We start from the raw sequence: 25,208 nt of genomic DNA on the forward strand, positions 1-25,208 counted from the left end.
AATGTGGGGATAGGTAAATTGGACACTCTAAATTGACCATAGGAGTGAGTGTGAGAGTGAATGGTTGTTTGTCTCTATCTGTGTGTGGCCCTGCGATGGACTGGTGAACTGTCCAGGGTGTACCCCGCCTATCGCACGATGTAGCTGAGATTGGCACAGCACCCCCCGCGACCCTCTGGTTGAGGATAAAGCGGTAGATGATGACTGACTGACTAACAATTCCATGTTTGCAGTTTCCTGGAACAGGTTGAGTCTGGTGGACATGGAGAGAAATGTAATTCTGCGTGACCTCTGAAATAAGTTGTCATGGTGCTCAGATGTAGCAACAATCAAGTGTTTGTAATTTGATAAAGAAGAAATCTTATTAAGTTAACCTGTTAAGTAACAAGACCAGAAGTCTACAGCCACATTACAGGCTGTGGAGCTAAATTTAACATGAGCAAACAACAACAGAGGCTACATTTTAGCAGGTACGTCTTTGTTTAGCATGTTAGCATGCTAAAATTGATGCAGGCTAACCCAGAATGATCAGTGTTAACATATGTGGCACCATTTTGTGTGCCAGTTATACAGCAATTGCTAAGACCAATATGAAAATGTATTATTACATTTGAGTAATATCATTTTTGCTTTATGCAATGTTGAAAAAACGTTGTTTATTTTTTTTCTCAATCACTGGCCAGTCAACGTAAAAAACATATGGTTGAGATTCATTCATACAGATTACAATGTTGAATTTAGTGGCGCATTAGATAATAACATAAATATAATAACACCTGCTGGATTTAAAGATGAAACACATTGACATAGAATGTCAAAAAAATAGAAAGAGAACGGGGGTTACAGGTAATGTTGCACTATGTGTGTGTGTGTGTGTGTGTGTCCACACTAAGTCAAAGGAAATGTTTTAAGTTTGAATGTGTGTATATTTTTCATATTCACTAGAGCAATAGCTCCCTTTGTCTGAACAACTGCTCTTTGCTGGAATATATAAACATATTATAAACTTGGAAACACATCATGACCTGTTGTGATCTTTTGCTTAAGTAACCTACATCCGCTTTTCGTACTAATCCATGACCTGGTGGGAACCTCAGCTGCAGCCCTGCAGCACGTCATATGAACGCAATCACAGTTTTCTGGAATCTGTCCTTCAGGAAGGAGAGAAGATAAGTCACAAGTTATTGAGGTTTTTAGTATGTTGACCTAAGTGACTCAGATTAACCTGTTCTTCTGTCCATGAGGAAGTGTGTGAACATGACCCAGTAGCTGTGAGCAGGCAGTGACAAGACAACACATAGGTTTACGCAGATATGGACTAGTAGTTTATTAAAGTTTTTCATGTATTCAGATTCAGCCTTGACTATTTCTGGTAAAAATGTCAATATCATTATCAACGGATCTTTTCTCTTTGTGTTTCTGCTGGGAACCTCAAGTGTACTGTGTGAATTCTCTAATCTGTAATTATGGGCACCACAATTAAAACAAACATGACAGAATGCAGCAGCGATGCACACACACTGAGCAAATTAGGTTCTGCCTCATTAGGACCAGTTTTAAATCTCCATAAGGACCACGGGTCTGAGGTCGATGTTTATGCCAGAAAAGATCCTTAAGAGATAACAAATACACACACAGACACACACACACACACATACAGGCAAAATGCGGCAGCTTTGTAAAGGAGTCAGTTTCTATGAAAGACTGATTATGATGGAATGACTGATCATGAACAAACACGCTGACTGGTGGTAAATCACTATAATTCCCTGTAATACACAGGCATCACACGACTTAGACAAAACATATTCCTGCACAGTTCCCGTGGGTTTCAAATTTGATGTTGTTATTGCTTCATTTTGGCTTTGACGTTCCAGGAAAATATGTACATATGGCTATTTGTTGGTATGGAGGCACACTGTTGTGTGTCTGTGCACAGCAACATGTGGATTATCTCTCTCTCTCTCTCTTTCTCTCTCTCACACACACACACACACACACACACACACACACACACACACAGATATACAAATATTCCTCCCAGCTGAGTTGAATAATGCAGTTTTACACAAGCTCATAAATTTGCCCTTTGTAGGAATGCTTTCTTAGCGTCTTTGCATTCATTTTTTGCAGTTTTTCCAGATAACCACACAGCATTATTCTTTGTCTTAACGGTTTAAGAATTCCAAGACCCTGAACCTTGAACTCCTTCTTTGGCCAGTGTAAGCAATGAAATGCTTTAACTCTAATTGAAAGGTTTAAATAACCGTGTAAGAGGACTACTGGTAGAATTATGGTGTGGACACTATTTCATTATGCTCATTATGACATTTTCAGTGGCAAACAGAGGAGATAGTATGTCGTTGCTGAGCATCAAAATATTTGTTTGTTTAGAGCAACGGTCCTTCCTCCCTTGTAATAGGAGCAGCGGCAGCCAGTTTGACAGGTCACTGCATGAAACGACTTCTGTTTAGCTTTTTCCGTGTCAGGGTCAGTCGTGTTTTAAATCTACATGCACTGAACAGACGCATCTATGATGTGATTAGTAGTTCAAAACATTTCACAACACATCAGCTCAGCACCGACTGCACTGTTGCTGTTCAGTCTTGTATAAAGTACCTTAATGGGATATTCGAGTAAAGTGTCTTACCAGAAAATGACTTTGCTAGAAGTTTAAGTCACTTTTTTATAATATTACTGAAGTGTGTGAATGGGTATGAAAGACGTGTAGATGGCAAAACTATAGTGTAAAGCAGCTCATCAAGACTAGAAAAGTGCTCTATAAATACAGACCAGAGTTAGAGGAAATGTAGTAGAGTAAAAGTATACAATTTATTCAGGAAAGGTAGTGGAGTAAAAGTAAAAGTTACTAGAAATATAAATAAGAAAGCTAGAGTACAGATACATGAAGTATGTGTTCTTTGTTACATTACAACACTGACTGCGGTTCAGTCACAACACCTTGGCTGTTTTAAACTTGTTTCTGATGCCCTGCCAGTTTTGCTGTTTGCACGTCAGTAATACCCTGGTTCAACATCCATTCTGCGTCACATTTCAGCCACGTTCCAGCTTTGTCCTTGTGTGGTTTGGATTCCACTCGTGTACAAACACCTGTCTCACCCGCTTTACCTCATTACCGTGCCAGTTAATCTGCTCGGCTGTCAATGGCCCAGTGTTTAAAGACTTTGTTATTTCACAATAAACACCAGTCATCAATCTTTGATTCTGTGTTCTGCCTTTTCAGTCCAGACAATTAAAGTAATCTTAATTTCATTTTTTTTAAAGTTGCTTTAACTCACACACCGTGGAATATAACCTCAGGATGTTGTGTAATGAATACAACCAACACTCATTATGGGGTAAAATCTATCAGGATGAATAAGCCTCCTTCAACAGTAACCCAGTGATACCCAGAAACACACTAAATTTAAACTTTGAGCTCTTGAATTCAGTATATTTTTGACTAACAGAGGGCTTATGTGGACAAAAAGGGACAGAGTAGTACCTGGAAGTGCACATGTGATGGTAATTTAACTTTATTTAACTCTTTCTTTTATTAGCAGTCAGACACAGGGAAATAAATGGTCCAGGTCAACACAAACAAGCAAATGTGTGTTTTTGTGGGAAAGGAGCCCAATAAACTTGAAACCATGCACAAGGTTCACATGTATATATCACTATAGCAATTCCAAGCTTGCCCAGTTGCCTGAACCAACCCCTTGTGCCCTTTCCTCTGGGGGAACCCTTTTTTTAGCAAGTGCTGAGTGATGTTTGGTCAGTTTGTTTGTTGATTGTGCACATTTGGACCGCACAGAATTTTGCTAAAGGCCAGAGGTCTCTCATGTTGGGCTTCTGAAAGTGACCATTGGCCAGGACCCCAGGCTCCAAAATAGTCACTACACAAGACATGTCTTGTTAATGTAATGGCACACTGAAAGTGGACCCAGCACGTAGCCCTGATGCGCCTCAGCATGGCCTGGAAGTCTTTGCCCTCATAACAGAGTAAATAAACAGAACCAGCTCTGCAAAAACCTTGGCTGGGGCTGGGAAAGCCCACGCACAGCCTGCTGCTAAAGGAGGGAGCCTAAGTATAGATAGAGGGCTTGTTGAGGCTGATGTTGCAACATTGTTTTTCATAGGAGTTATAGGTTGGGGTAGAAAGAAGTACTAATTAATGCGTGTCTAATAAAAACATATTTAATCTTGAAACAATTCAAGATTGCATTATTCAATTTAAAAGTTATGGCAATGATTTTCTATGTCAATATATTTTGCAGTAATAGTGAGAAGTATGAAGTCACACTCGCTCTGTGTGTGCTGTGATCTGAGCTCTTCTTTGTTTTGGTAACCGGTCTGGCTGCTTGTCCATCTTAGTGTGAGTGCATTTGCATGTTAGTGCATGTGAGTTCGTACCTGTGAAAATGTGGGTCCTCAACATGTTTACATCACGGAAAGGTTCCACCTCCAATCAGCAGAGACTCGATACCTGGGTGGACGCACTCGTTTTCTGCACGGTGACGTCTTTCAGTGAATACACATGTGACCTGTGACACCAGAAACACTGCAGTGCTTGTGTTCTTAAACTTGTTACTGCATTCATAGCCCCTGCTCTTTGACTGTCAACATGTTTGCAATGTTGAACCACTCGTTTTTGTAAATTCACAGTTTGTAATCTGTTCTTTTATATTTGTGATAATATCACAAATACAAAATACAAAAAATACAAAAAATATCAAGACGTGTACTACTGACATCTTGGCCAAGTCACCATTGTAATTGAGATCTCAATTGCAATGGGTCTTTTACCTGTTTTTTTTAAAGAAATTATGTGAAAACGAGAAAAAATGTTTGAGAAAATAAAATAAATCTATTCTGTGCTAAATTCCTCAATAAACGTGTCTGCAAGTTTACCTATTCAATTTGGAGTAATTACACCTCTCATGCAGTTTTAGTCATATGCACAAACTTCTACTTTGTGTGACACACAAGAACTTTTCACTCTGTGTTCAACTTTACTTGCACCCATGCTCAAACTGGCACAGCGATGCCTCTGTGCCACAAAAATCAACCAACTGCAGGACGTTTTTCTATAGAACTCCTCTCCTGCAGAGGTTAAATTTATTCACTTGTGCTTCTGGTGGCAAGTTGTTTAGAGGACACTTTTACTTTGCTTCCAAATATTCAGTATGTTACAGAGAGCACGGACAGAAGGTAGAGATGTGGCCAACAAAGCCCTTGTTTTGGTTTGAGGTCAAAATGTGGCACTGAATTAACAACCTTCAAAGGTTACTGCTGTGTGACTCACTGAGAACATCAGGATCCACTGATAAATCAGTTACTTGTATAATGTTGACTTAAATCAAGTGCTAATTCTGCCAAAAACACTTACGAAATATAGCCAGGAAAAAAATTGTTTGTATTTTATTACTTATGTCAACTCACATACTGAGTTGTTTTCCTGTGGCAACTGGGACGTTATGTAATTCAATCGCTCGTCAGTTGTGTCAAAGAGATATTATAACAAAGCTATAAATGTCATGGTTCATTACCTGTACAAAATATTTGATGAAATTACCACAGGCTGTTATTATCGCCCTTTCTCTTGTCATTATTCCTGAAGAGCAATAAAGGTGGAATAAATAAACAACAGACCTGTTTGTTTAAGTTGTGAGAGAGAAAGAGCGAGAGAGAGAGCGACAGACACAGAGACACCACATAATTGAGCCCATGAGTCTCTGATACGGACAGTGACAGTATTCTTCAAAAAACACTTTTTTTGCACAGTAAAGGGATTCATATTTTTACTGCAATAGTCTACGGTCATAATTATGCATCAAATGGTCAAATTATAAGTTGAAGGAAAATTTGTCCACTTCTTTTTTTCTTTTCTTTTCTTTTCCTTGCAACCCAACGGTCAGCCACACACAGGACCTGGGTTCATCTTCACACACAAACACACATTTGTAATGTCGTGCACAGTCTGTGTGTCTGTCTACTATGTTTGTCATGCACAACATGTTTCGTTTTTATTTCACTAAAAAAACAACAACAACAAACAGCAACGACAACCCAAAACCCACAAACAAACACACATAAAAGTTAAAGGGATATTGGGCTTTTAATTTAAAAACAGATGCAACTTGACTTATATGTTACTTTCGAAGCCTGCAGTTTTACAGTGTACATAAAAAACCTTATTATTTTTTCCAGTCTTTTAGTTTGGGTGTGATGGCATTTTTAAATACAAGACAGATACAGAACATGGTTGGGTTTTAAAGATGGACAGGTCTGAAAAGTAATTTAATTAAAAAAGAATCACTGTTATCAGAAAAGATGTCACTCAAAAAAAAGCACAACACTGTGATTCTTTATATGTCCCTTTGTCATGTGTTGATCTTGTGACAGAATGTCCTGCAGCTGAGCTCAAGCCTGTCATATTTCCAGTCTGTCAGGGAGCTCAGTCATCTATGTGACATTAAAGGAGACCATAGTAAATAAAAATACTGCACAATTCCACAGTAGCGTTGTAGCTTTTCCTCATGAAATTAAGACTTATGAAGATTACTATGACCTGAACGACTGAGAACCTTCACAGACATAAATAATAATATGTGCTTGCTGAGGTATTTACCTCTTGAGTTATCTGACATTTAATACCTCTTTGTGTATAAAATGTATGTCTGCATTACATATATTCCTAATAAACTACATCTAAAAACCCCACATGTGATTTAACAATGAAGCGGCATCAATTTTTTTTTGGCCCTCAAGATTTTTTATTTGCTTTTTTTTTTTTAAATCAATACTGTTTTCTGTAAACAATGTGAAAACGGTTAAGACTGCAACTTTAACAGAACTTTATCACTTTGTCCATTATTATTATTTTGTTGAAACTAGTTTGACCGTATACCCAGCATGCACCTCGCTCTTGCCATCTTGTCGGGGGTTGGTTAGAGTGCAGGACCATAGCAGCTTGTTAGCTCACTGCGGCTGTGGTAAATCTAGTGATCTGTCAGCTAGCTGCGGCTACTAGCAGCTGCCAAAAGTGAGCTCTCCGCACGACAAGAGTCAAAACTTGGGAGACTTTAAGACGTTTTCTCTGTCTACTGCTGGGATATATATTACTTTCAAATCAGCGATGGATGTGTTTACATCATGGTGTTGCACATGCTGGTGCCGAGGTAGGGAAGGCTAGCTAGCATCAGCTAAGTTAGCTGGTCGGTGTGGACTATACTGCGGGGAGAGAAGAGCCCGGGCCCGCCTCAGACTAAAGTACCGGCAGCAGCTGCTCAACTAGAAGTTTGTCAAGGGCCTTTTTACTACTCCGCTGCCTGGACACGAGAGAGGCCGAGCGGCTGTCAGAGAGAAGCCACAGGAGGAGAGCAACAGTCTCCCCTGCGCTCCGTGAACGGAGACCGGGGACGAAGCTGGAGTCCCGGGGACAGTCTCGCCTTGGTTGTGACACTTTTTTTGGGCAAGAGAGAGAGGAAGAGGAACGACATGGAAATGAACTATGACGGTACGTGTCTGAGTCACATCCCTCAGCTGTGAATTACTTCGCAAGATATAAATCCTGCGCTAAGTTGTATGAGGGAGCAGACGGACTTGACGCAGATAGCCAACATGTCGAAAATGCCAGCAAAGAAGAAAAGTTGTTTCCAGATCACGAGTGTGACGCAGGCTCAGGTGGCGGCCAGCAGCATCACCGATGACACCGAGAGCCTGGACGACCCGGACGAGTCCCATACAGAGGACGTGTCATCTGAAATATTTGACGTTTCCCGGACCGACTTGGGTGTGTGTGACATGAGCTCATCCGAGGAAACCTTAAACAACGTCGCGGAGACTCAGGAGGGCCAGCCTCCCACCACAGGACCTGTGAACGGGGCACCCTCTCATAAAAGTTCAGCAACTGGTCGTGTCACCCCACAAAATGTAGGAGGCAGTGTACCGACATCAGCCACCCATCCACTGACACACATCAACACGGTCCCTGCTGTCTCCACCAGCGTGGCTCCCGCAGCTCCTGTGAGCGCCAGCTGTAGTTCACGATTCAGAGTCATTAAACTTGACCACGGTTCTGGGGAGCCCTTCAGGCGGGGCAGGTGGACATGCACTGAGTTCTATGAGAGAGATTCAGATTCAAATGTTAATCGGACTGTGGATAGCATTAGGCCAACTTTAACTCTAGATCACAGTATAGACAGGGACAGCGGGCATGGGACCACAAATAACTCTGTGGTTACTAGCAGTTCTTTTACTGCACAGCCTTTAGAGAATAACGTGGATAGTAGCTCCTCTCTTGGGCAACCTGCCCACCTCACCCACCCTCATCCATCAGATCTTCAGCAGCATGGCTACAGTTTTGCTCCCCCGATTGGCAATGGAGCAAGTGCCTTCCAGCCCACAGGATACACAACTGCAGCATCACCACAATCACAACAGGCTCAAGCCAATATGCAGTCTGTTGCTCACCAAAACGTCCCCTCTAACGGCCACAATGGTGTGCACCAAGGTGCCATGCAGCAGAAATCTCCTATTTTGTCTACTGCTACGCAGCCCCAACAGTTTGCCTTTTCTACTCATCCCACTGGCCTCGCAGTTGGTCAGCTGGACTATCGTCAGCAGCACTTTGGCTCAAGCACTCAGAACCTTCCAATCACAAACCTCCCTTTGGTGCCGCTAACCAGCCAGATAGCCTCATCTCTGAGCAATGCAGCAGCCATGGCCTCAATCTATCTAGGAAGTCTGCCTGTCAGCCAGACCCAGCCCTCAGGAGGCATAGGTAATGCCCCTGCACCTTCCATCACCACCCCTACTACATCCCACAACGGTTCTAAGAATGTGCCTTCCACAGTGCCCAGTACTACCAACATCCCTCAGGGTGTACCAAGTCAGGCGCCTGGCATGGGAGGACTTGCACAGCCCCTTGGAGGAGCCACAACAGGCCTCCTCTCCAGCTTTATCAACCAGGCAGAAGATAGTAGGCAGAAGTCTGAGGCCCCACCTCAGCCTTTTGCTGTTCTGATGCCAGGAAAAGATGGTGTAAAGCCTTTCATCAGCGATGCCCTCAATCTGCCCACTCCTGCCGTCAACAGTCTGTTTGGCATCCATATTACTATGGATGGTAATGTGGATGAGGACAGGTAAGAGTGTATAATGCTAAAAGAAAAAGTAATGAATCCACTCAATATTGTTTTCTTTTGTTTTTGCAGTTAGTTGTTTTTTTTTATTAATAGGGTATTTAGTCTGTGATTGTATGTGGTGTACCACTGATAGATTGTTGCATGAAGTATGTAAGTATGTGGAAGTTTTCCTACATACAAAGCATTCGTGTTGCATTCTGCAGCAGTGTGGTCATACTCCACACTGTGGAAAACGCCTATTCCCTCACTAGTGCCAAAATTATGCACACTATAAGTGGAAGGGTTTGTTCATGCTTCAAGAACAATAAATCACAGCACACATTTTCATAGTTCTGTTTGTGAGTGTGAAGTTGTAGATGGGGAGGAAGGTGGGGTTGGAGGAGAACTGTGGGTCACTCTTTGTTTTTAATAGGCAGGTCCAGAAAAGGCTGGATAGTAACTTGCCTTTTTACACACCCACAGCCCCCTCAAGCCTTCATTCAACCAACAAGGCTGGTTGGATTTAAGAGACATTTTTTTTCTTTCTCTCTAGGAAGGATGGTTAGCATGCATGCCCTGAGTGACGATCCCACCCTCCTAACTTTAAATCTTTTAAATACCAACTCTTCATATGCCACCAGTCTTGTCTAATGCACACACTCTAGCTATTTTTAGGGGCCGTCTGCTGGCTCTTGCACAGGTTGAGCTGAAGTTGCCACTAATTGCCATTCAAAGTGAGTGGAGAAGAGGTTGCGAGGTGATGTCTAACGAAAGAATGACCTAGAGGAGAGATGTAGTACACACACACACACACACACGAATAGTTTGTTTTGTATTTATGTTATGTCAGTGTGCTCCGCTCTGTTCTGCAGTGCGCATTATGAATGGTACAGCTTGAGGAAGAGGCGTGTCTGTGTGTTTTAGGAGGTTGTGGCCCGATTTTTATCATGTTCAGTCCACATATTCCTGAAGGAATCATTGTTTACCAAGAGCATTAATCTCAGCAGCAGAAACAGTGTGTGTTCTCTCTGATTCATGAGGGGAATAGACGGTGCCCATTTTCTACGTCGTGTGTGTGTGTGTGTGTGTATGAAATAAGTGCAACATCAGTGGCTGTCTGAGTTGCTATGGTGATGGCAGCAGGACAGGACATGTCATGGAAGTGGAAAGGACAGACAGACAGACAGACTGCACACAGACACACACATACACAAACCGGTGAGAGTGGTAGCAGGTATGTAAGATGTTGTGTCTGTGGCAGTGATGACTTGTCCAGACTGCATCAGCAGGGTGATGGCTGCCCTCTGCTCTGGCTCAGAGGCTCAACTTCTCGTCAGGTCTGTCCATGTTGACACATCAGCTTAACTTGGTTTGACTTGTGCTGACCTGTTGAATCTCATTTTTCCAAGACTGGTATGTCCAAAACCAGATCCTCACAACTTTCTTGTACCTTATGCTTCCAGGAAACTGAAAATTGACTTTGCTTTAAAGTCCCTGTAAAGCAAATGCATAGTAACTGAAAACATGTGGAAAAAATTACATCTGTGGAGTGAGGAATTATTGAGTAAAGACATTTTCTCCCCAGTCTTGTTTTTTTTTTTTTAGGCATGTCTAAAATATGGCTCAGTGACACATGGGCGCTATAGCTAGCACAACTCAAACACTGTAATGTTATAAATAGTAAACACGTTCAATTTGAGTAACTGAATTTTATTCTACTGTAGACCTGCTGGTTTGCTAGCTACCTGAGATTTCTTTGTCCTGAAAATGTTTTTTTTGTCGAACATAAAGAAGAGCAGACTTCTTTTCTGACGCTTCTTCTTCTGGTAGTTTACTGCAGGCTACACACTAAGGCCCTATCCACATTGAAACATAGGTTTCTATAAGCATGGCATCCTTTTAATGAAATGTCTTCATCCACACGAAACACCCCTAACGACTCTTAACGCTGTAGTACATATGCCAGGCCTGTATGTAGCTCCTACACCGAAAAACAAAGAAGATGTTGAGCATGCACACAGAGCACATGCACTGTGTGCAAACTTTTTAATTAGATACATACAGTATAAACATACATTGCAATGTCTATAAAAACAGAGAATGAATGGACCAAGCCAGAGGAACTAAGGAAAGAAAATAGCACATTTATGTGTTAGGTATAGCGAATTTTGGTTTGAGGACATAAAACAGGTTGGCGTTCATAGACATAATTTTGATCTCTGGGTTATAATTAAAATGTCTTGGTAACTTAACGCATGTACCTTTTTTGTTTATACACAGTACACCCCAGATTTACGGAACACAGATTAGATCATTCTTGTGTTGTTGGAGGAGCATTGTTCTTTGCTCAATTTCTATTGATCTGATTTCCAAGGTGCTTGGTAAAAGAGTTGGGTATGAGTCAAGGGAAAAACTCATTACATTTTAAGCGTAGGGAGTGGATACATAGTTTTTTAAATTTTCAGTTATTTTCAGGTGGTGATTTTTCTTTAGTTATGGTATAATTGTTGTTTTGTTAATCAACAGTGGCCGGTCACTCATCAGGTACAACAGGTGCCCCCTCTACTGAGGCTACACTTCTCTGCAGCAGCCGCAGGCTTGCGTCTGGCTTGCAGCCCTTTGCTGTGTCTTCTCGTTTTTCTCCCTGCATGCTACAAGTTGTCCTCTCAAACAAGGCTCAAAATACCCATAAATATACTTAAAAAAGGTATAAATACTACATATATATATACTGGCAGAATATATGTAAAAGCATGTTAAACAAAACAACATTTATTTTGGTAGTTAGTGCACTTAAGTGTTGGTGGAAGTTTGTACTTACTAGATTTCTGTTTGAAATTAGACTGCATCATAAAAGTGGAACAAAGCGTGGTGGGGGTGGAGTTATGAGATGAGAATGATTTCCCCTCAGCTTGGAATGGTTAGCGCACTCTGCTCAGTAAGCTGCACCTCTGCCAAATGAAATGATGAATCTGCCCCAGGGACAAATTGGTTTCTTTCAATAGAAGCACTTGGTCTTTATCTGGGTTACTGCTCTCAGCATCGACCACAGTACCCTTATGCTGTACTCTCTATTAATATTAATTACAATATGTCATTCATTTTCAAGCAGGAGAACACACTTTAATTGTACAAAATTAGTCAAGTAAAACTTATTTTATATAAACATTAATATAATTACTGATCTGAAACGGAGATGAATAGATAAAGACCTGCCCTTTTCATATTAATTCAACAGCTTTTTTGTGAGGAATAATAATGACATGAGCTGCATGTACTCTTTCTCGGCGTGTTACTCCTGCACATCCTCCACCCTCCTCTGTTCTTTGCAAAACAGCCGGACACTGTTGCTCGCAATTTCCTGAGGCAGTTTCAGTGGCCTACTTTAATGGGAAGAGCCCTTCACAATGACATCAGTGATTAATTACAGATTTCGTCACTTACGTCATGTCTGTAATGTCGCAGCTAATCAATGTCTCGCATGGATGGTGAGGCAGTAATGTGTTACTGCTGTTGAGAAAGTTGTCCAGCAATGCAAATGCTAAAGGGAAGCTTTTAGTTGCCATTTATTTGCAAGTATGGTTATATTAATTATGGTAGCTGCCAGATTGACAGTAGCTCATATCGACAAACTAGCCAAAGCACTTGGTCCAACAGAAGGAAAGTAAACCAGCTCCCAAATATACGTCACATGACGTTGTAATATGATTTGACGCTTTTTGAAAGGTCAACTGCAAAGTGTCTGAGTTCAACTTGATGGAAAGGGTGAGCTGTGCACTTCAATGGCATCTCTAACTGTTAGTCAGCCATTTTTTTTTTACCATTGAGTCATTTTGCTTGTTATTATGTGGAAAAATGCAGCTTTCAGCTAATATATAGCAACCAAGGGTTGACTTGAAGGTTACATGATAGGAGCATAGCATGCATCTTAATGGTCAGCTCTGAATGGTTTTTAGCTAAATATGTCGTCATGACAGACGTATACTGTTGTGAATATACTGTTGTCTAGGTAGGTGCACAAATCTCTGTTTATTTCTATATTGACATCACATTGACAATACATTTGTTAAATGTTATGACATTTGTTTTTGTCATAATGATCCAGCCATAAATCTGAAGCCAGCATAGAGTACTTGCTTTTGTCTAAAGTACTTAATTATTCCGTTTTTCTTTCGCTGGCTTTCTGATATATATAAGCAGCATGTCAAATATTTTGTTGCACTTTTTAAATCTTTTTAGGTAATTACATATTTTGTACAGTTTATAAGCAATTACATATAACCACTACTCTTCTATTATACTATTTTCTCACCATAAGATCAGCTGTATTTATTTTTACCTGGAGCATGTGAGAAACATGTGAGATCCATTGTGGTTGTTTCTTTGTTGTTGTACGTCATTGCAGAGAAAGGCTTGGCCGTGACAATGAAAGTGACAATAGATAATCATAGGTCTTTATTCTTAAACAGAAATGTGTTGGACAGTAATATTTTGTATTAAATAATGGCGTCATACAGCTTAGGAGAGAAGAAACTTTTTTGACACAACATACCCCCCAACTCTGCACCTTAACTGCTGGTGATGCATCTTTTTGTTTCTCATTCACATTCACTGTCTCTTCACTTTAAATAAATTAAGGGAACTGTGCTTTTATTTGCAGTCTAAGTTCATATTTTCACCTTTCTTTTTATTAGCTTTTTAGTCTGAGTGGGAGTTTCGTTTTGAGCAATCACAACTTAATTTTACAAGCATATCGATGCAATAGTGAATATGAAGTGCCTGGTGGTGTGAAGTTAAGGGGTTGAATAAGTTGGCATAGCAGGACCCACCCTGTTATCTGGTCAGGGGATCACTTCCAATTAGAGAGGACCTGCCAAAGCAAGTAAGCACTCTCGCTCCTAGTAGTATACCACATCTAACCCAGTTTGTTCTGGAAGCAAGGCCGTTGAAATAGCCTCAGAGTATGTTGCAGGCTGTTCCAGGTATGAGCACAGTGTGTGCAAACTACTTTTTGTGTTTGTTGTCCTTTCTAAAATGGTCTCAACACAGAACAGGTTAGACTCTCTTTAGTGGTTACAGTATGTTAAGTATGCACCCAACGTGAGCCTTGACTAACGTGAAAACCTTTTGACAAATGCTTGTTACTGGCCTGTATTTACAACTTGGGAAGAAGAGGCTATGTTGAGTTGAGGCATTGTATTTGGCAAGTTTATTAGTGATAAATCAGTCACTGTTGATAATACACGCAGCATTATTATTATTATTTGTAAAGTTAATAATGTTCAGTTGACACATTTGCCCCATTGGTGTTTTTAGTAGCTTTACAAACAAATATTCATGCTCCGGTAGAAATGGGAACAAAGACTCACTGACAGCTGTGTCGTATGTTACACTTAGGTTTTCTCTCTCATTAAGCTAAAGCATGCCAGTTTCTCAAAAATAAATTACTAAAATAAATGTTTTCAACCTTGACATACTAGTCAGGTGTAGCCTCAGGCTGCTTTTTAACCTAATGACCAGTGGTACCTGTTGAGCAGTGGCACCAAAAATGAAAAGAGATAAAAATAGGATTCAAAATGTGTGGTTGCATACAATATTGTCTTGTGACTACCTTTAAGAAGGTTAAACTGCATAAAAGAGCACACCATGGATACTGATGTGTTGTAGGGTAACGCGTACAAGTCATGATGTCTTCGACATTGGAAAGTGAAAATACATTTTCTCACTATGTCCTAAATTGGCTCATCACAACTTACTGTTTTTCTCATCTTTACTCTTTTAGTTTACAGTAAAGTCAGACATCCTGACCCAAAACTGGGGAAGTGAAAGGGATAATCTATTAATGGGACAGCTCTTTTACATGAAGCTACAATGTTCAGACAAGAACTGGCTACATGTCGGAGTTTTTCATCCCCCTTGTCTCTCTGATTTGTTGTAGTAATAAAAGTGCTTATGAAAAGCAGTAAACCTGAAAGGTAGGGGTTTAAAAAAGTATAGTTTACAATAAAACACAAAGTTGTGTATGTTAGGTGATTTAAAAAAAATTAAAATAAGAGAATTACTAAACCAAAGAAATGTATTTCTGTGGCCATAAGCTACATCTCCAGAAAATTACATAAAAATGTGTAATTTTTTTTAATTATGCTGCTCACAGACAGACAGACAAACAAACAAATGTCAGCTAAACATAAGCTCTTTGGAAAAGGTGACCACTTGCTGTAGAAAATGTGACTCTATGTATTGCAGACTCCCTGAGTGGGAAGCAAACGGTGAACAAAAAGTTTCAGTGCCAAGGGCCCCCACATAGCCCAGGATGTACTGTATGAATAGTGAGTAATGAGGATGTGTGTTAAACATGGAAGGCAGCTGCAATTGAGTCATCCATCCTCTGTGTGTGTGTGCTTACCTGTTTTCATAGACTGATTTGGTTGACTGTTGCCTTTAACAGATTTGAGATGGCTCTAAATTGCAGGGGGGAGGGTGTTTGGCTTAATACCTTTTGTGTGTCCCAATACCACAAACATGAGTATCCACTGATACTCATTGGAGTCTGATAATCTTTTACCCATTTTAAGCAACTTAGCTGTTGATAACATATGTGGTGCTGATTCATTTATCAAATACACACATTACACCTACACCATTTATGTGATATCTGATCCAGTGATTCTGACCAGGACCGGACTGATTTGATATGGCAAATTGGATCACCTCATTCCCACTGTGGGAACTGTGCATTTTCTAAATACGCACATCCAATTCTTTGATCAAATTTTATCCCATGTTTCACTCAGACATTTGCACGAAGCAAAGCAAATATGCTCAATGAAGCTGAGCTGGAGCCCAAATAGAATTACACATTAAACGATGCAAAAACAGGACTAACCTGTTTGTATAAATCACAGCTACTTAACATAATTTTGTTCATATGGATGTTTCCCAGTTGCCCAATCCAGCTGAGTTTACTGTAGTGAGCTTATTCTTCTTCTTCTCTCATTATTCTCACATTATCAATTTCTCTGACTGACTGTCAAGATTGTTCGGTCTCCTGAACAGATTTTCCTACACAGATTAATTTGGCAGTGAAGGCATCATGAGATGCTGAGAATGTCTTTGGCTAATCTATTATTTATTTCCTCTGTAGCAGCACATGTTCAATCAGCCTTAATAAACTGTCTTAGTTGAAAGTATATATAAATAAAACACTTAAGAAAAGGCAACAGAATCTGAAAGACTCATTATAATTAAGTTGAAAACACTCACTGGCTGAGCAAAATTACGGCGTCAAACAACCCGTAGACCATAATTATACATGCAGTAGTTGATTCATGAAAACAACCTCCATTTTCCTACTTAATTTCTTTTGCATAGCAAATTTGTTTTATAGAATTTAAAACATTGATGAAAATTATAGTTTTATTGCTACTAAATCTAGTAGTCAAAATTGACAAGTCAATAATGTAAGCACATCCTGTTCCAAAGACCAACTTGGGTCATTATCTCTTAAGCAAGTTGAGTCTAACATCCACACAGGCAATGCATATTGTCAGGGTGCATTTTTTTTTTCCATCTCTCGCTGAGAAAGTCGCAGGTTTCCTAAGAACCTCAGTTTCCTGCTTCACTTTGATGTCTGTGGCAATTTCAGTCAAACACTTCCTCTGTTGTCTTCTTCCTCTTCTTTCTCACAATTCATCTTGTCTAGTCACTCAAAGCAGTGTCAAACTACCTTCTGCCCCCCCACTGACATCTCCGGTGTCTCACAATGAGCATGCTTTTGTGAGGAAACGGACGTGAGTCATTGTGGCTTTGTATACTGGTAACGGTTTATTCACTTATTTGAGAAGAGTGTTAAACAGATGGTACCTTGGTTTATTACTGATTCAGGGTGGATTTGTCACATGCCTGAACTTCCTTATTTTCATCCAGTGAGGCCATCAATCATAACCGTAATCTCCTTACGTCCAACAAATTCCTGTAACTATTGGCGCTTTTCCACTTTACAGTTCAAGCACGGCACGGCTCGGCTCAACTCGACTCGACTACTGAGTTTGATATCGTTTTACATTACTATAGTACCTCCTCAATGTGGGAGGAGTCATCATAGCACAGCTGCATGAAACTGCTGTGACACGTTTTTTTACGCGACTCAGCAAAACTGGTGACTAGTCACTGTCAAGCAGTTCTTTTCCATGTACATAAGCAGTTAATTAAAAAGATTAGTTCAGTTACTTACTTCACCACTGGAGCACTGAACTGAAATACGATGGGAAGGGTTGTTATGCGGCTCGCTTTCGCCAGCTTTCGGCAGTGCGGTTGCTAAATATACCAGACTCCTGTATTAAATATTGAGATTTTAGTAATTTACTTGCAATATGTTGGAGGATAACGCATGTCTTCAGAATTTATGGTTTTCTACACTGCCAATCAGTGGCTAGCAGTCTGTTGACTTCACATATAGTATCAGCTCAGCTCACTTGGAACCTTGCCCGAGCAGGTACAGGTAAGAAAGTACGAGATGCCAGGTACTATTGCTAATAAAAAAGGTTGAGTTGAGCCAAGTTGTGCTGGAATTATGTAGTGGAAAAGTGCCATATGTGATGATTTGATCTTTAAGTGTGTGTATATAACTGCAACCCCAATTTGGTGACGATTATTGTTAACCTTGTTGTTTCATGCTGTTGCTGTCAATCAGATTGTTGAAACTTTATCAGTAACTAAATACTGTCTAAGTTTCATATTAACTTATTGATTTAATTTGTTGTTAGTCTCTTTTAGTCTCATGGGATTTAGGAAGTATTCAACCAGTTAGAGGCAGGTTGACCCTCCTGGTCGTCGATATGGTGAGGACTGTCTCATACTGAACTTTCACACTGCCATGCCTCTGTATTCATCATCATGTAAGGCTCTAAGTTTAACACTTAAAAACATCTCACTCTCCTCCTGATTTACCTTAGAGCTGTGAAACGTGAAACATGCACATGGGTTAAACATAACACTCGTCTGTGTCAAACCCCTGTGTGGATTTCCTGTACCTATTTTTTGTTTTTCACTGAAAGACATTGTCCTTAAAATTGCAATGTGTACATTTTAGTTAAATTTTTTTAGTTACATTAAATGTCTTATCTCTTAGGCTTAATCAGCATTTTCTTATAAATTATTATTTATTTCCTGAAACAAAGCAAAGACGAACAGAAAAAAAAAGAATGTTGTGGATTATATGAACAGGAGCATAGAGGAGAATAAAATTAACAAAACACAGATAAAAGTTAAAATAATATAAGGCTGGCGCAACCTCTCACATCTCATTGTTTCTCAGATACATTTATTCTACACAAAGTAACAACACAAAAGAAACCAAACCCCTAACATGCCATTTTTGTCTCTCAACATTCAGACTTTTGTAATATTTGTGTTTTTGGCTTTGCTGTTGATATTGTTCCATAAACCTTCCTTTTACAGTGATGCAGTGTTCCATCAATATAGTTCAGCATAATGTGAACTCTTTATTCAAACTTTATGAAATTATTAATTAAGCAGATGTTTGTTTGTATTTCAAAGTTAAGTACTATAGTTTTAACGCCTAGTGACCATCATTTGATATCAATGCATTTAATGCTAGAATGTTTTGCTGGGCAATATAGGGATGAGCATGCCCATCTCTCCATCTTAAATGATTTAATTTTCAGATCCAACTTTATAAGACATTTGGATTCTTTTCACTGTGAACTTATGCTGTAGCTGCACTGCTCCATGCCAGTGTGCCACCTTTAGAATTAGGTCAGCCAAAAAACTCCATGCCAAACAATGGAACATATTCTGCTGCCACATCCTGTGCTGTCACTGACCTCAGCTCTTGGGCAGCAGCTGAAACTGGGCAGGGCAGTGCTCTGGCATTTTATCACTGAACCAGGATTTCGGCAGTCATCTGTTCATTTCTAAAAGTTGATGTCATGGATGTGAGAGGCCACTAGAGACATTGAAATCATAGGCCTCTGGATTATTTTTTGGATTGCTCTCTATAGTCACCACTATGCTGACTGTAGAGAAACCCAGAGCCCCGTCTGATGCAATTTTTGTAATGACCGCAGATTTTGATAGCTGTAACTTAACCTGTTTTTTAAAAAAATGGGATACAGCACCCACGCCTTGTCCAAAGTTAGTTAACTTTTGCACATTTCTACTGGTCAAGAAAAAAAAACAAGAAAAAAACAACATGGTTCAGCCGCTTGTATCCACAAGCTTATTCTCACTACCCAGTACCATGGCTCATGACCATAGGTGAAGGCTGGGACGTACTATAGGTTGACTGTTACTCAGATCCCTCTTCACTGCAATGGACTGGTACTGGAAAGTGACAGTCCCTGCTGACCTGAAGTGGGCAATCCACCTTTTTTAGGCTGAACTCCACTGTATTGTTTTGTTAGAATGATCATGTTACCATTGCATCTTTCATACTAATTTTGTTGTGAAAGAGGCTTTCACTTTGTTTAGCTGAGTACCACAAAGGAGGGTTTGTGTCTTCCCCTATAAGTGTTTTTTTTGTTTTTGTCAAAGGTGTGTGCTTTCTGAACTAGAAAATCCTTTACTTTAGATTTATAAATTGGGGCAAATAATGTAATGCTTTACAAGACCCACCCAGTGTGGTATGTGAAAAGCAGTGTGATTTGTCACAGGAATCTGCTAGTGCTTCGTCTGTATGGAGATATGAATACCTAAGCAACCAGCAACACAACAGCTGTAAACACTTTGGATTAAGATTATGGTATTGGCCTCAGGCAATAACACCTAAATTGAAAGAGAGGAAGCCTTTTATTATGTGACCATGTATTATCAAGTGAACTGAAGGAGTTGGTGTGCTAATGTTGGGTATTTTGTTTATCCAGAATACCAACATTAGCGCTCACACTCCTTGAATGGCGACAATTCAACCAAAAGGTACCAAGACGTTATCCTGCTTTATAATCCCTTGTACTTCTTGTCACATTTATGCCTTTCAGTTGTCTGACCTAGCAGCTTGACCTCAGGTGAAGTCAGAGCAGAGTGTCAACCCAGTGCTGATTCTGAGCATAAACAGACCTGAGGGTAAATGTGGTAGAGTTTACTGGGCCAGCCTCACGCTTCAGAAACCAATTCTACACTTTATTTAACCGACTGAGTTGGTGAACTTGAGCTGCACTAAGTGAAATTGAGCAGCTGCAGTGGCTTTGTAGCTCCAGGCGGATGCTATCAGCTGCCACCCAACTGAATGAGCCACCCTAGGTTCCTGACTCAGTTGTTCTCATGGTAACGATTATGTGTAACCCAACCAGAAATTAACACCCACTGCTTACCAGAATGCTCATATCAGTATGACATTCTTCCACTCATCTTTTGCTGACTTTACATATTTGCCTGTCTTTCGTGATGTGTCGTAGCCTGCCTTTAACATTGCTGAAGCCTGAGTGTTTTAAGTTGAGTCACAAATGCCCCTCTTCATCAACCCCCTCTGTTTTATGTCTTGTAACCTCCCACAGGAGAGTGGGTGAGGTTGTGTTATCACTGGTGGTTAGCTGTACTGTTGGGGCTTTGCCTAACCTCATGCAGAGAGGCACGTCCCTGTTTGGCACTGAACCTTTTCCTCGTTCTCCCATGGCATCTCTTAATCACTGCATTAGGAGAACAACTGCTCCAGCTGATGGGTCACATCTCATCCCACTGTTCACATTATTCAGCCTCAGGCTTCAGTCCAAATTTTCTTAAAAACAAGGAGACTTTTGTGTGTGTGACTGACATGAAATTGAAGATGTGTGTATGTATAGCCTACTTGATTCTTTATACATGCAGGAATGTTAGAGAGCCAGTAGCAGGAAAAGCACTTCAGGAAAAAAACCTGCAGTTCAAACCCAGTGTAAGCCTGACAGTGACCTATATTTTTGTTAGAATACATGGATCACATATGTTGTAAAGGTGGGGATTTAGAATAGAATAGAATAGAATAGAATAGAATAGCCTTACTGTTCTTCTACCGAGAACTGACTGATATGTTATAGTTTAAGCTGATTCCAATATTGTGCTGCCTGTCTGCTGATGGAAAACAATGTAAAATGTTTTTTGATCGTTGTGCTGTGGCTCAGAACACAACAATTTTGTCATTATTGGAAGTGTAACAAAAATGCAAACTGTTCTTCTGACAGTATGTTGTGACTTTGTGGCTGAGATCTTGTCTTAACATTAGATTCATAATGGTTTAGAAGGTACTGCCAGCACTGGTTGGATGTCTTATTGATGGTCATTGTACATTAAAACATTTATTTTATATTTATAGTAGGGTTGCACAACTAGTAAAAAACAATCTCCAGTCACACCTATAAGTGATCCACATTTATGAATGACATTCTGCCAAATTTATAGCTGGGACATCGACTGCATCAAAACAAGATGCGCAGCAGCAGAAAGAGGCTGTGAAACAATGAAAGAGGGAATATATTTGAGGTTTATTCATTGTAAAGATATACTTTAGTGTAGTTTTTAGATTAATGAAAATACAAAGCAGAACACTCTGTTTCTAGTTTATTTGGTTTCTCAACATGTGTACCTATTTCAGAGGAAATCTATCTAATCTGATCTAATGTTACCTAATTGATTTACCAAAAAAAGTGTTTTAAAATGTTTTAATGTTACACGGTAGAAGAACACGGTATTAATTTTATAAAATTAAAATTATAAATTTATTTAATTTATTAAAAAAAAGTATGCGTATGACCATAAAGTTTTTAATTTTGGTGTATTTCCATAAATTCAAACCGCCAATTCAAGAAAAAACTGCAAATTTATTTATGACTGACAGAAACTCACTTTCAGTTCATGCTCAGTCATGTGCATGTCAATCAAAGTGGAAGCAAAACGCCTCTATCAATTAATGCTTGAGGCCTTGGCAAGAGCTTCTGTCATATTTTCTACTGCTTACTTGACCCCACCCTTATTTAACTCGGGGCTGTAGGTTGGTCAACTAGCTATGTTTCTGAACTTTCTGAGCATATTCCCATTCATTGTTTCACCTTTTCACACACTAAGGAACTCAAATGAGATGATGAGAGGTGTATTGAATGAGATTTAAATTGGACAGCAGTATATACAACTGTAAAAAGAAGAAAATGCTTAATGTAACCTCACCTTGTTTAAGCACAGCAGTCCATACATTAATGGAGACAAAGAAATTGTAAAATCTAAACAGTGAAAAAGCTGGAACTGCATTTCTGCTTGAAAAAGACTGGACTTATTGATTGATCATCAAAATGGTTGCAGATTTTTATAATTGTATCATTCTAGCTCTACAGTATACTTACCTGAAAATACTTAGTCTACATTATTTCTTTATCATGTAACCTGTGTTGTTCATGTATTGATTTATTGGGTGACTTTGTCCACATCAAACATAGCTGTGCTTTTATGATTACGTTCTGATACAACTTATATTTGTCTGAGTTTGCCCGCAACAGCTGCAACATGGCTCACCTTGAGAGCGTGAATTATTACACGCAAGTTTGTCAAATTACCCTCAGTTGACGTTAACAAGGGCAAGTCTGAAACGCACAATAAATTATAAATAAAAGTTAGTTTTTGGTAAAACATGTAGGTGGGTAAAAAGACCCCAGGAAACGCAGACTCATCAGTGTTTCTCAGGCACGTGCAGAATGTTTCCTGAGCTGCAAGTTATTTCCACATCCTAGGCCGCCAGTTGGTGGCTTTAAGTTGCTTTGGTGTGACGATGCATGCTCGGTTATCCGAGGAGGAGAAGGAAGAGCTTTGACCTGCCAGACAAAGGATGGAATTCTCATTTCTGTCAGTCAACAGCTCTTCTTTCTCCTTAATGGTTGATGTAGATGTAAACACTAAGGTTGTAGCTGTAAATTCAATTCCAATTCCTTCCAGTGAAAGGTGCAGATGGAGTTCCCACCTCTGCTCCAGAGTTCACTTGCACCGACCCAAACAAACTGTACAAAGGGGGTGAACACACCAGGGTATAGTGCAACCACACTTGGAGGCTAGTGTGAACACACCCTTAAAATACTTGCAAGTATCGTGATATATTACTGTATATCGTGAAACTGGTTAATACATTAGTAAGATTGAGATGAGTTAATACAATCGTTATCATCATTTGGCACTGGATTTAAATAGTTGAAAAGAGTTCCACCTTTCCAATTATAGATTACGTCCCAATCAACACCAAAGTGCTTTGGTGTTGATTGGGACGTAATCTATAATTGGAACGGTCACATGGGAAAACATTTTTTTAAATTATTTTAATACTTTAAATGTTTGCACTGCTGTGCACTCTGTGATATCAATGTAAAGGTGACACATGTTTTAATTCCTGCTGCAGTGCAGAGTGACAATACTGACAGGGTTCACCTCCCTGTTTTACTTGTTTGACTTTCCAGGCTTTTAACTTTAACTTCTCATGAAACCAGGTATTTGACCAGAAAGGCTGAGCTCACTGCTGCTGTGTTTTAATCCCGTGTTTTTTAACTTGTGAATCTAGCAGTGTCTAAAAACCTCCCCAGTCCTTGAGGAACCTCAAAGTCTTTTGCTGTACTTTGTGGGCTGTGGCTGGGATAATTCTGTCACAGGCTCAGATTTGGAAGCTCAGCCGTAAATCACTCTTGACAGTCAACAAGTATAGTAGTGGATGGTTAACCCCACTTTTCTAGTTAGTAAATGAATTCCTCTCTTATACAGGCTTTTGTTCTTAGGGTCTTGTTCATGGTTGACTTAGCGATTTTGTAGACCGCCCCTGCTCCCATTGTTAGACAAGCCTCTCGTAAAAGTTTTTACATTTATTGCTCAAGCAATAAGGTGACTGACATGAACTTGAACGTATGTATGTTTCTGACTGTTACAACTGGTAACTACTGAAGTATTAATGATGTTTTTAAGTTTTAACTTTTTTTAACCTCCATATGTGTGCAATTTTATAAAAATGTATTAATTTTTTTCGTTAAATGATTTTGTTACATTTTATTCTTTCCACTCTGTTTTAGTGGAATTCATATTGCACATCAAAGCATTAGAAGCAGATCTTTTCCCAAATGTAGAGGTACTCAACATGTGATACATTCAGTCTGTTTTATGCAATCATTGTACTGTTTTTAAAATTAAGTAAATCTGATATTTGCAGTCGGGTACAATAGTTAACTTGGTCTATTATTAACACAGTGTGCTAGCAAATAACCAAATGCTGATAAATATTTGATGTGCCTTGTAATTTCATCTGCCTTCATGTGCTGCATCATCAAACTGCCTTGATGTGAAGATCATTTTCTTTACTACAAGGCAACGTTTTTGCAATAGTTGCCATGGTGTGCCTAACTTTTTCATGTAGGTGCACCAGCACAACATTTAGGTGTGCCCAAATTGTTCAAAGCGTCGCCCTTAGCACCACAATTTAAAGGGTTACCTTTTTGTCATTGCCCATATACTTTCATACTTATCTAAACTATTGCAAACAAGAACAAAGGTGTAGATAACTGTCTGCCTTTTATTTGAAGCACAAATAGACTAGAGCTGCAACTAACGATTGTTTTCCTAAATAATAGATTAATCGTTTGGTCCATAAAATATCAGAAAACCTTAAAAATGTTGATTGGTGTTCGTCAAACCTGGAAATGATGTTCTCAAATGTCTTGTTTTGTCCACAAACCAAAATTATTAACTTTTAATGATTTCTTTGTTATCTGGAGCAAAGAAATTAAGGAAATACTCATATTTAAGAAGCTTAAACAATCGGAAATCTTGTTTTAATCACAAAAAAAGCTTCAAACAGATTAATCGATTATCAAAATAGTTGTCGATTAATTTAGTAATCGATTAATAATCGATTCATCGATTAATTGTTTCACCTCTAAAATAGACTGCAGTGTAATTTACTGTAGGGAGATAATGTCAATAATTCAATTACATTTTATTTGTATAGTGCCAAATCATAACATACATTATCTCAAGGCACTGTACAAAGACAACATCATCGAGAGCAGAGAACCCCAACAGTTCACACAATGAGCAAGCACTAGGCATCAGTGGAGAGAAAAAACTCCCTCTTAA

General features: G+C 39.5%; 1 protein-coding gene across 2 annotated transcripts in view; it reads left to right on the forward strand.

Annotated features, from left to right (window-relative positions):
• Nucleotides 1-6,953: 6,953 nt before the first annotated feature.
• Nucleotides 6,954-25,208, forward strand: part of tsc22d2 (TSC22 domain family 2) — a 33,452-nt gene continuing 15,197 nt past the window's right edge. The window contains exon 1 of one of the 2 annotated variants that reach the window (XM_058638271.1): nt 6,954-9,146. In XM_058638271.1, the coding sequence (XP_058494254.1) occupies nt 7,588-9,146 (1,559 nt within the window). In that variant the 5' untranslated portion in view covers nt 6,954-7,587. The remainder of the gene's footprint in view (nt 9,147-25,208) is intronic. The other variant, XM_058638272.1, reaches the window with a different exon arrangement.

The sequence above is a fragment of the Solea solea genome, chromosome 9 (genome assembly GCF_958295425.1).
Source record: "Solea solea chromosome 9, fSolSol10.1, whole genome shotgun sequence".
Lineage (NCBI taxonomy): Eukaryota > Metazoa > Chordata > Actinopteri > Pleuronectiformes > Soleidae > Solea > Solea solea.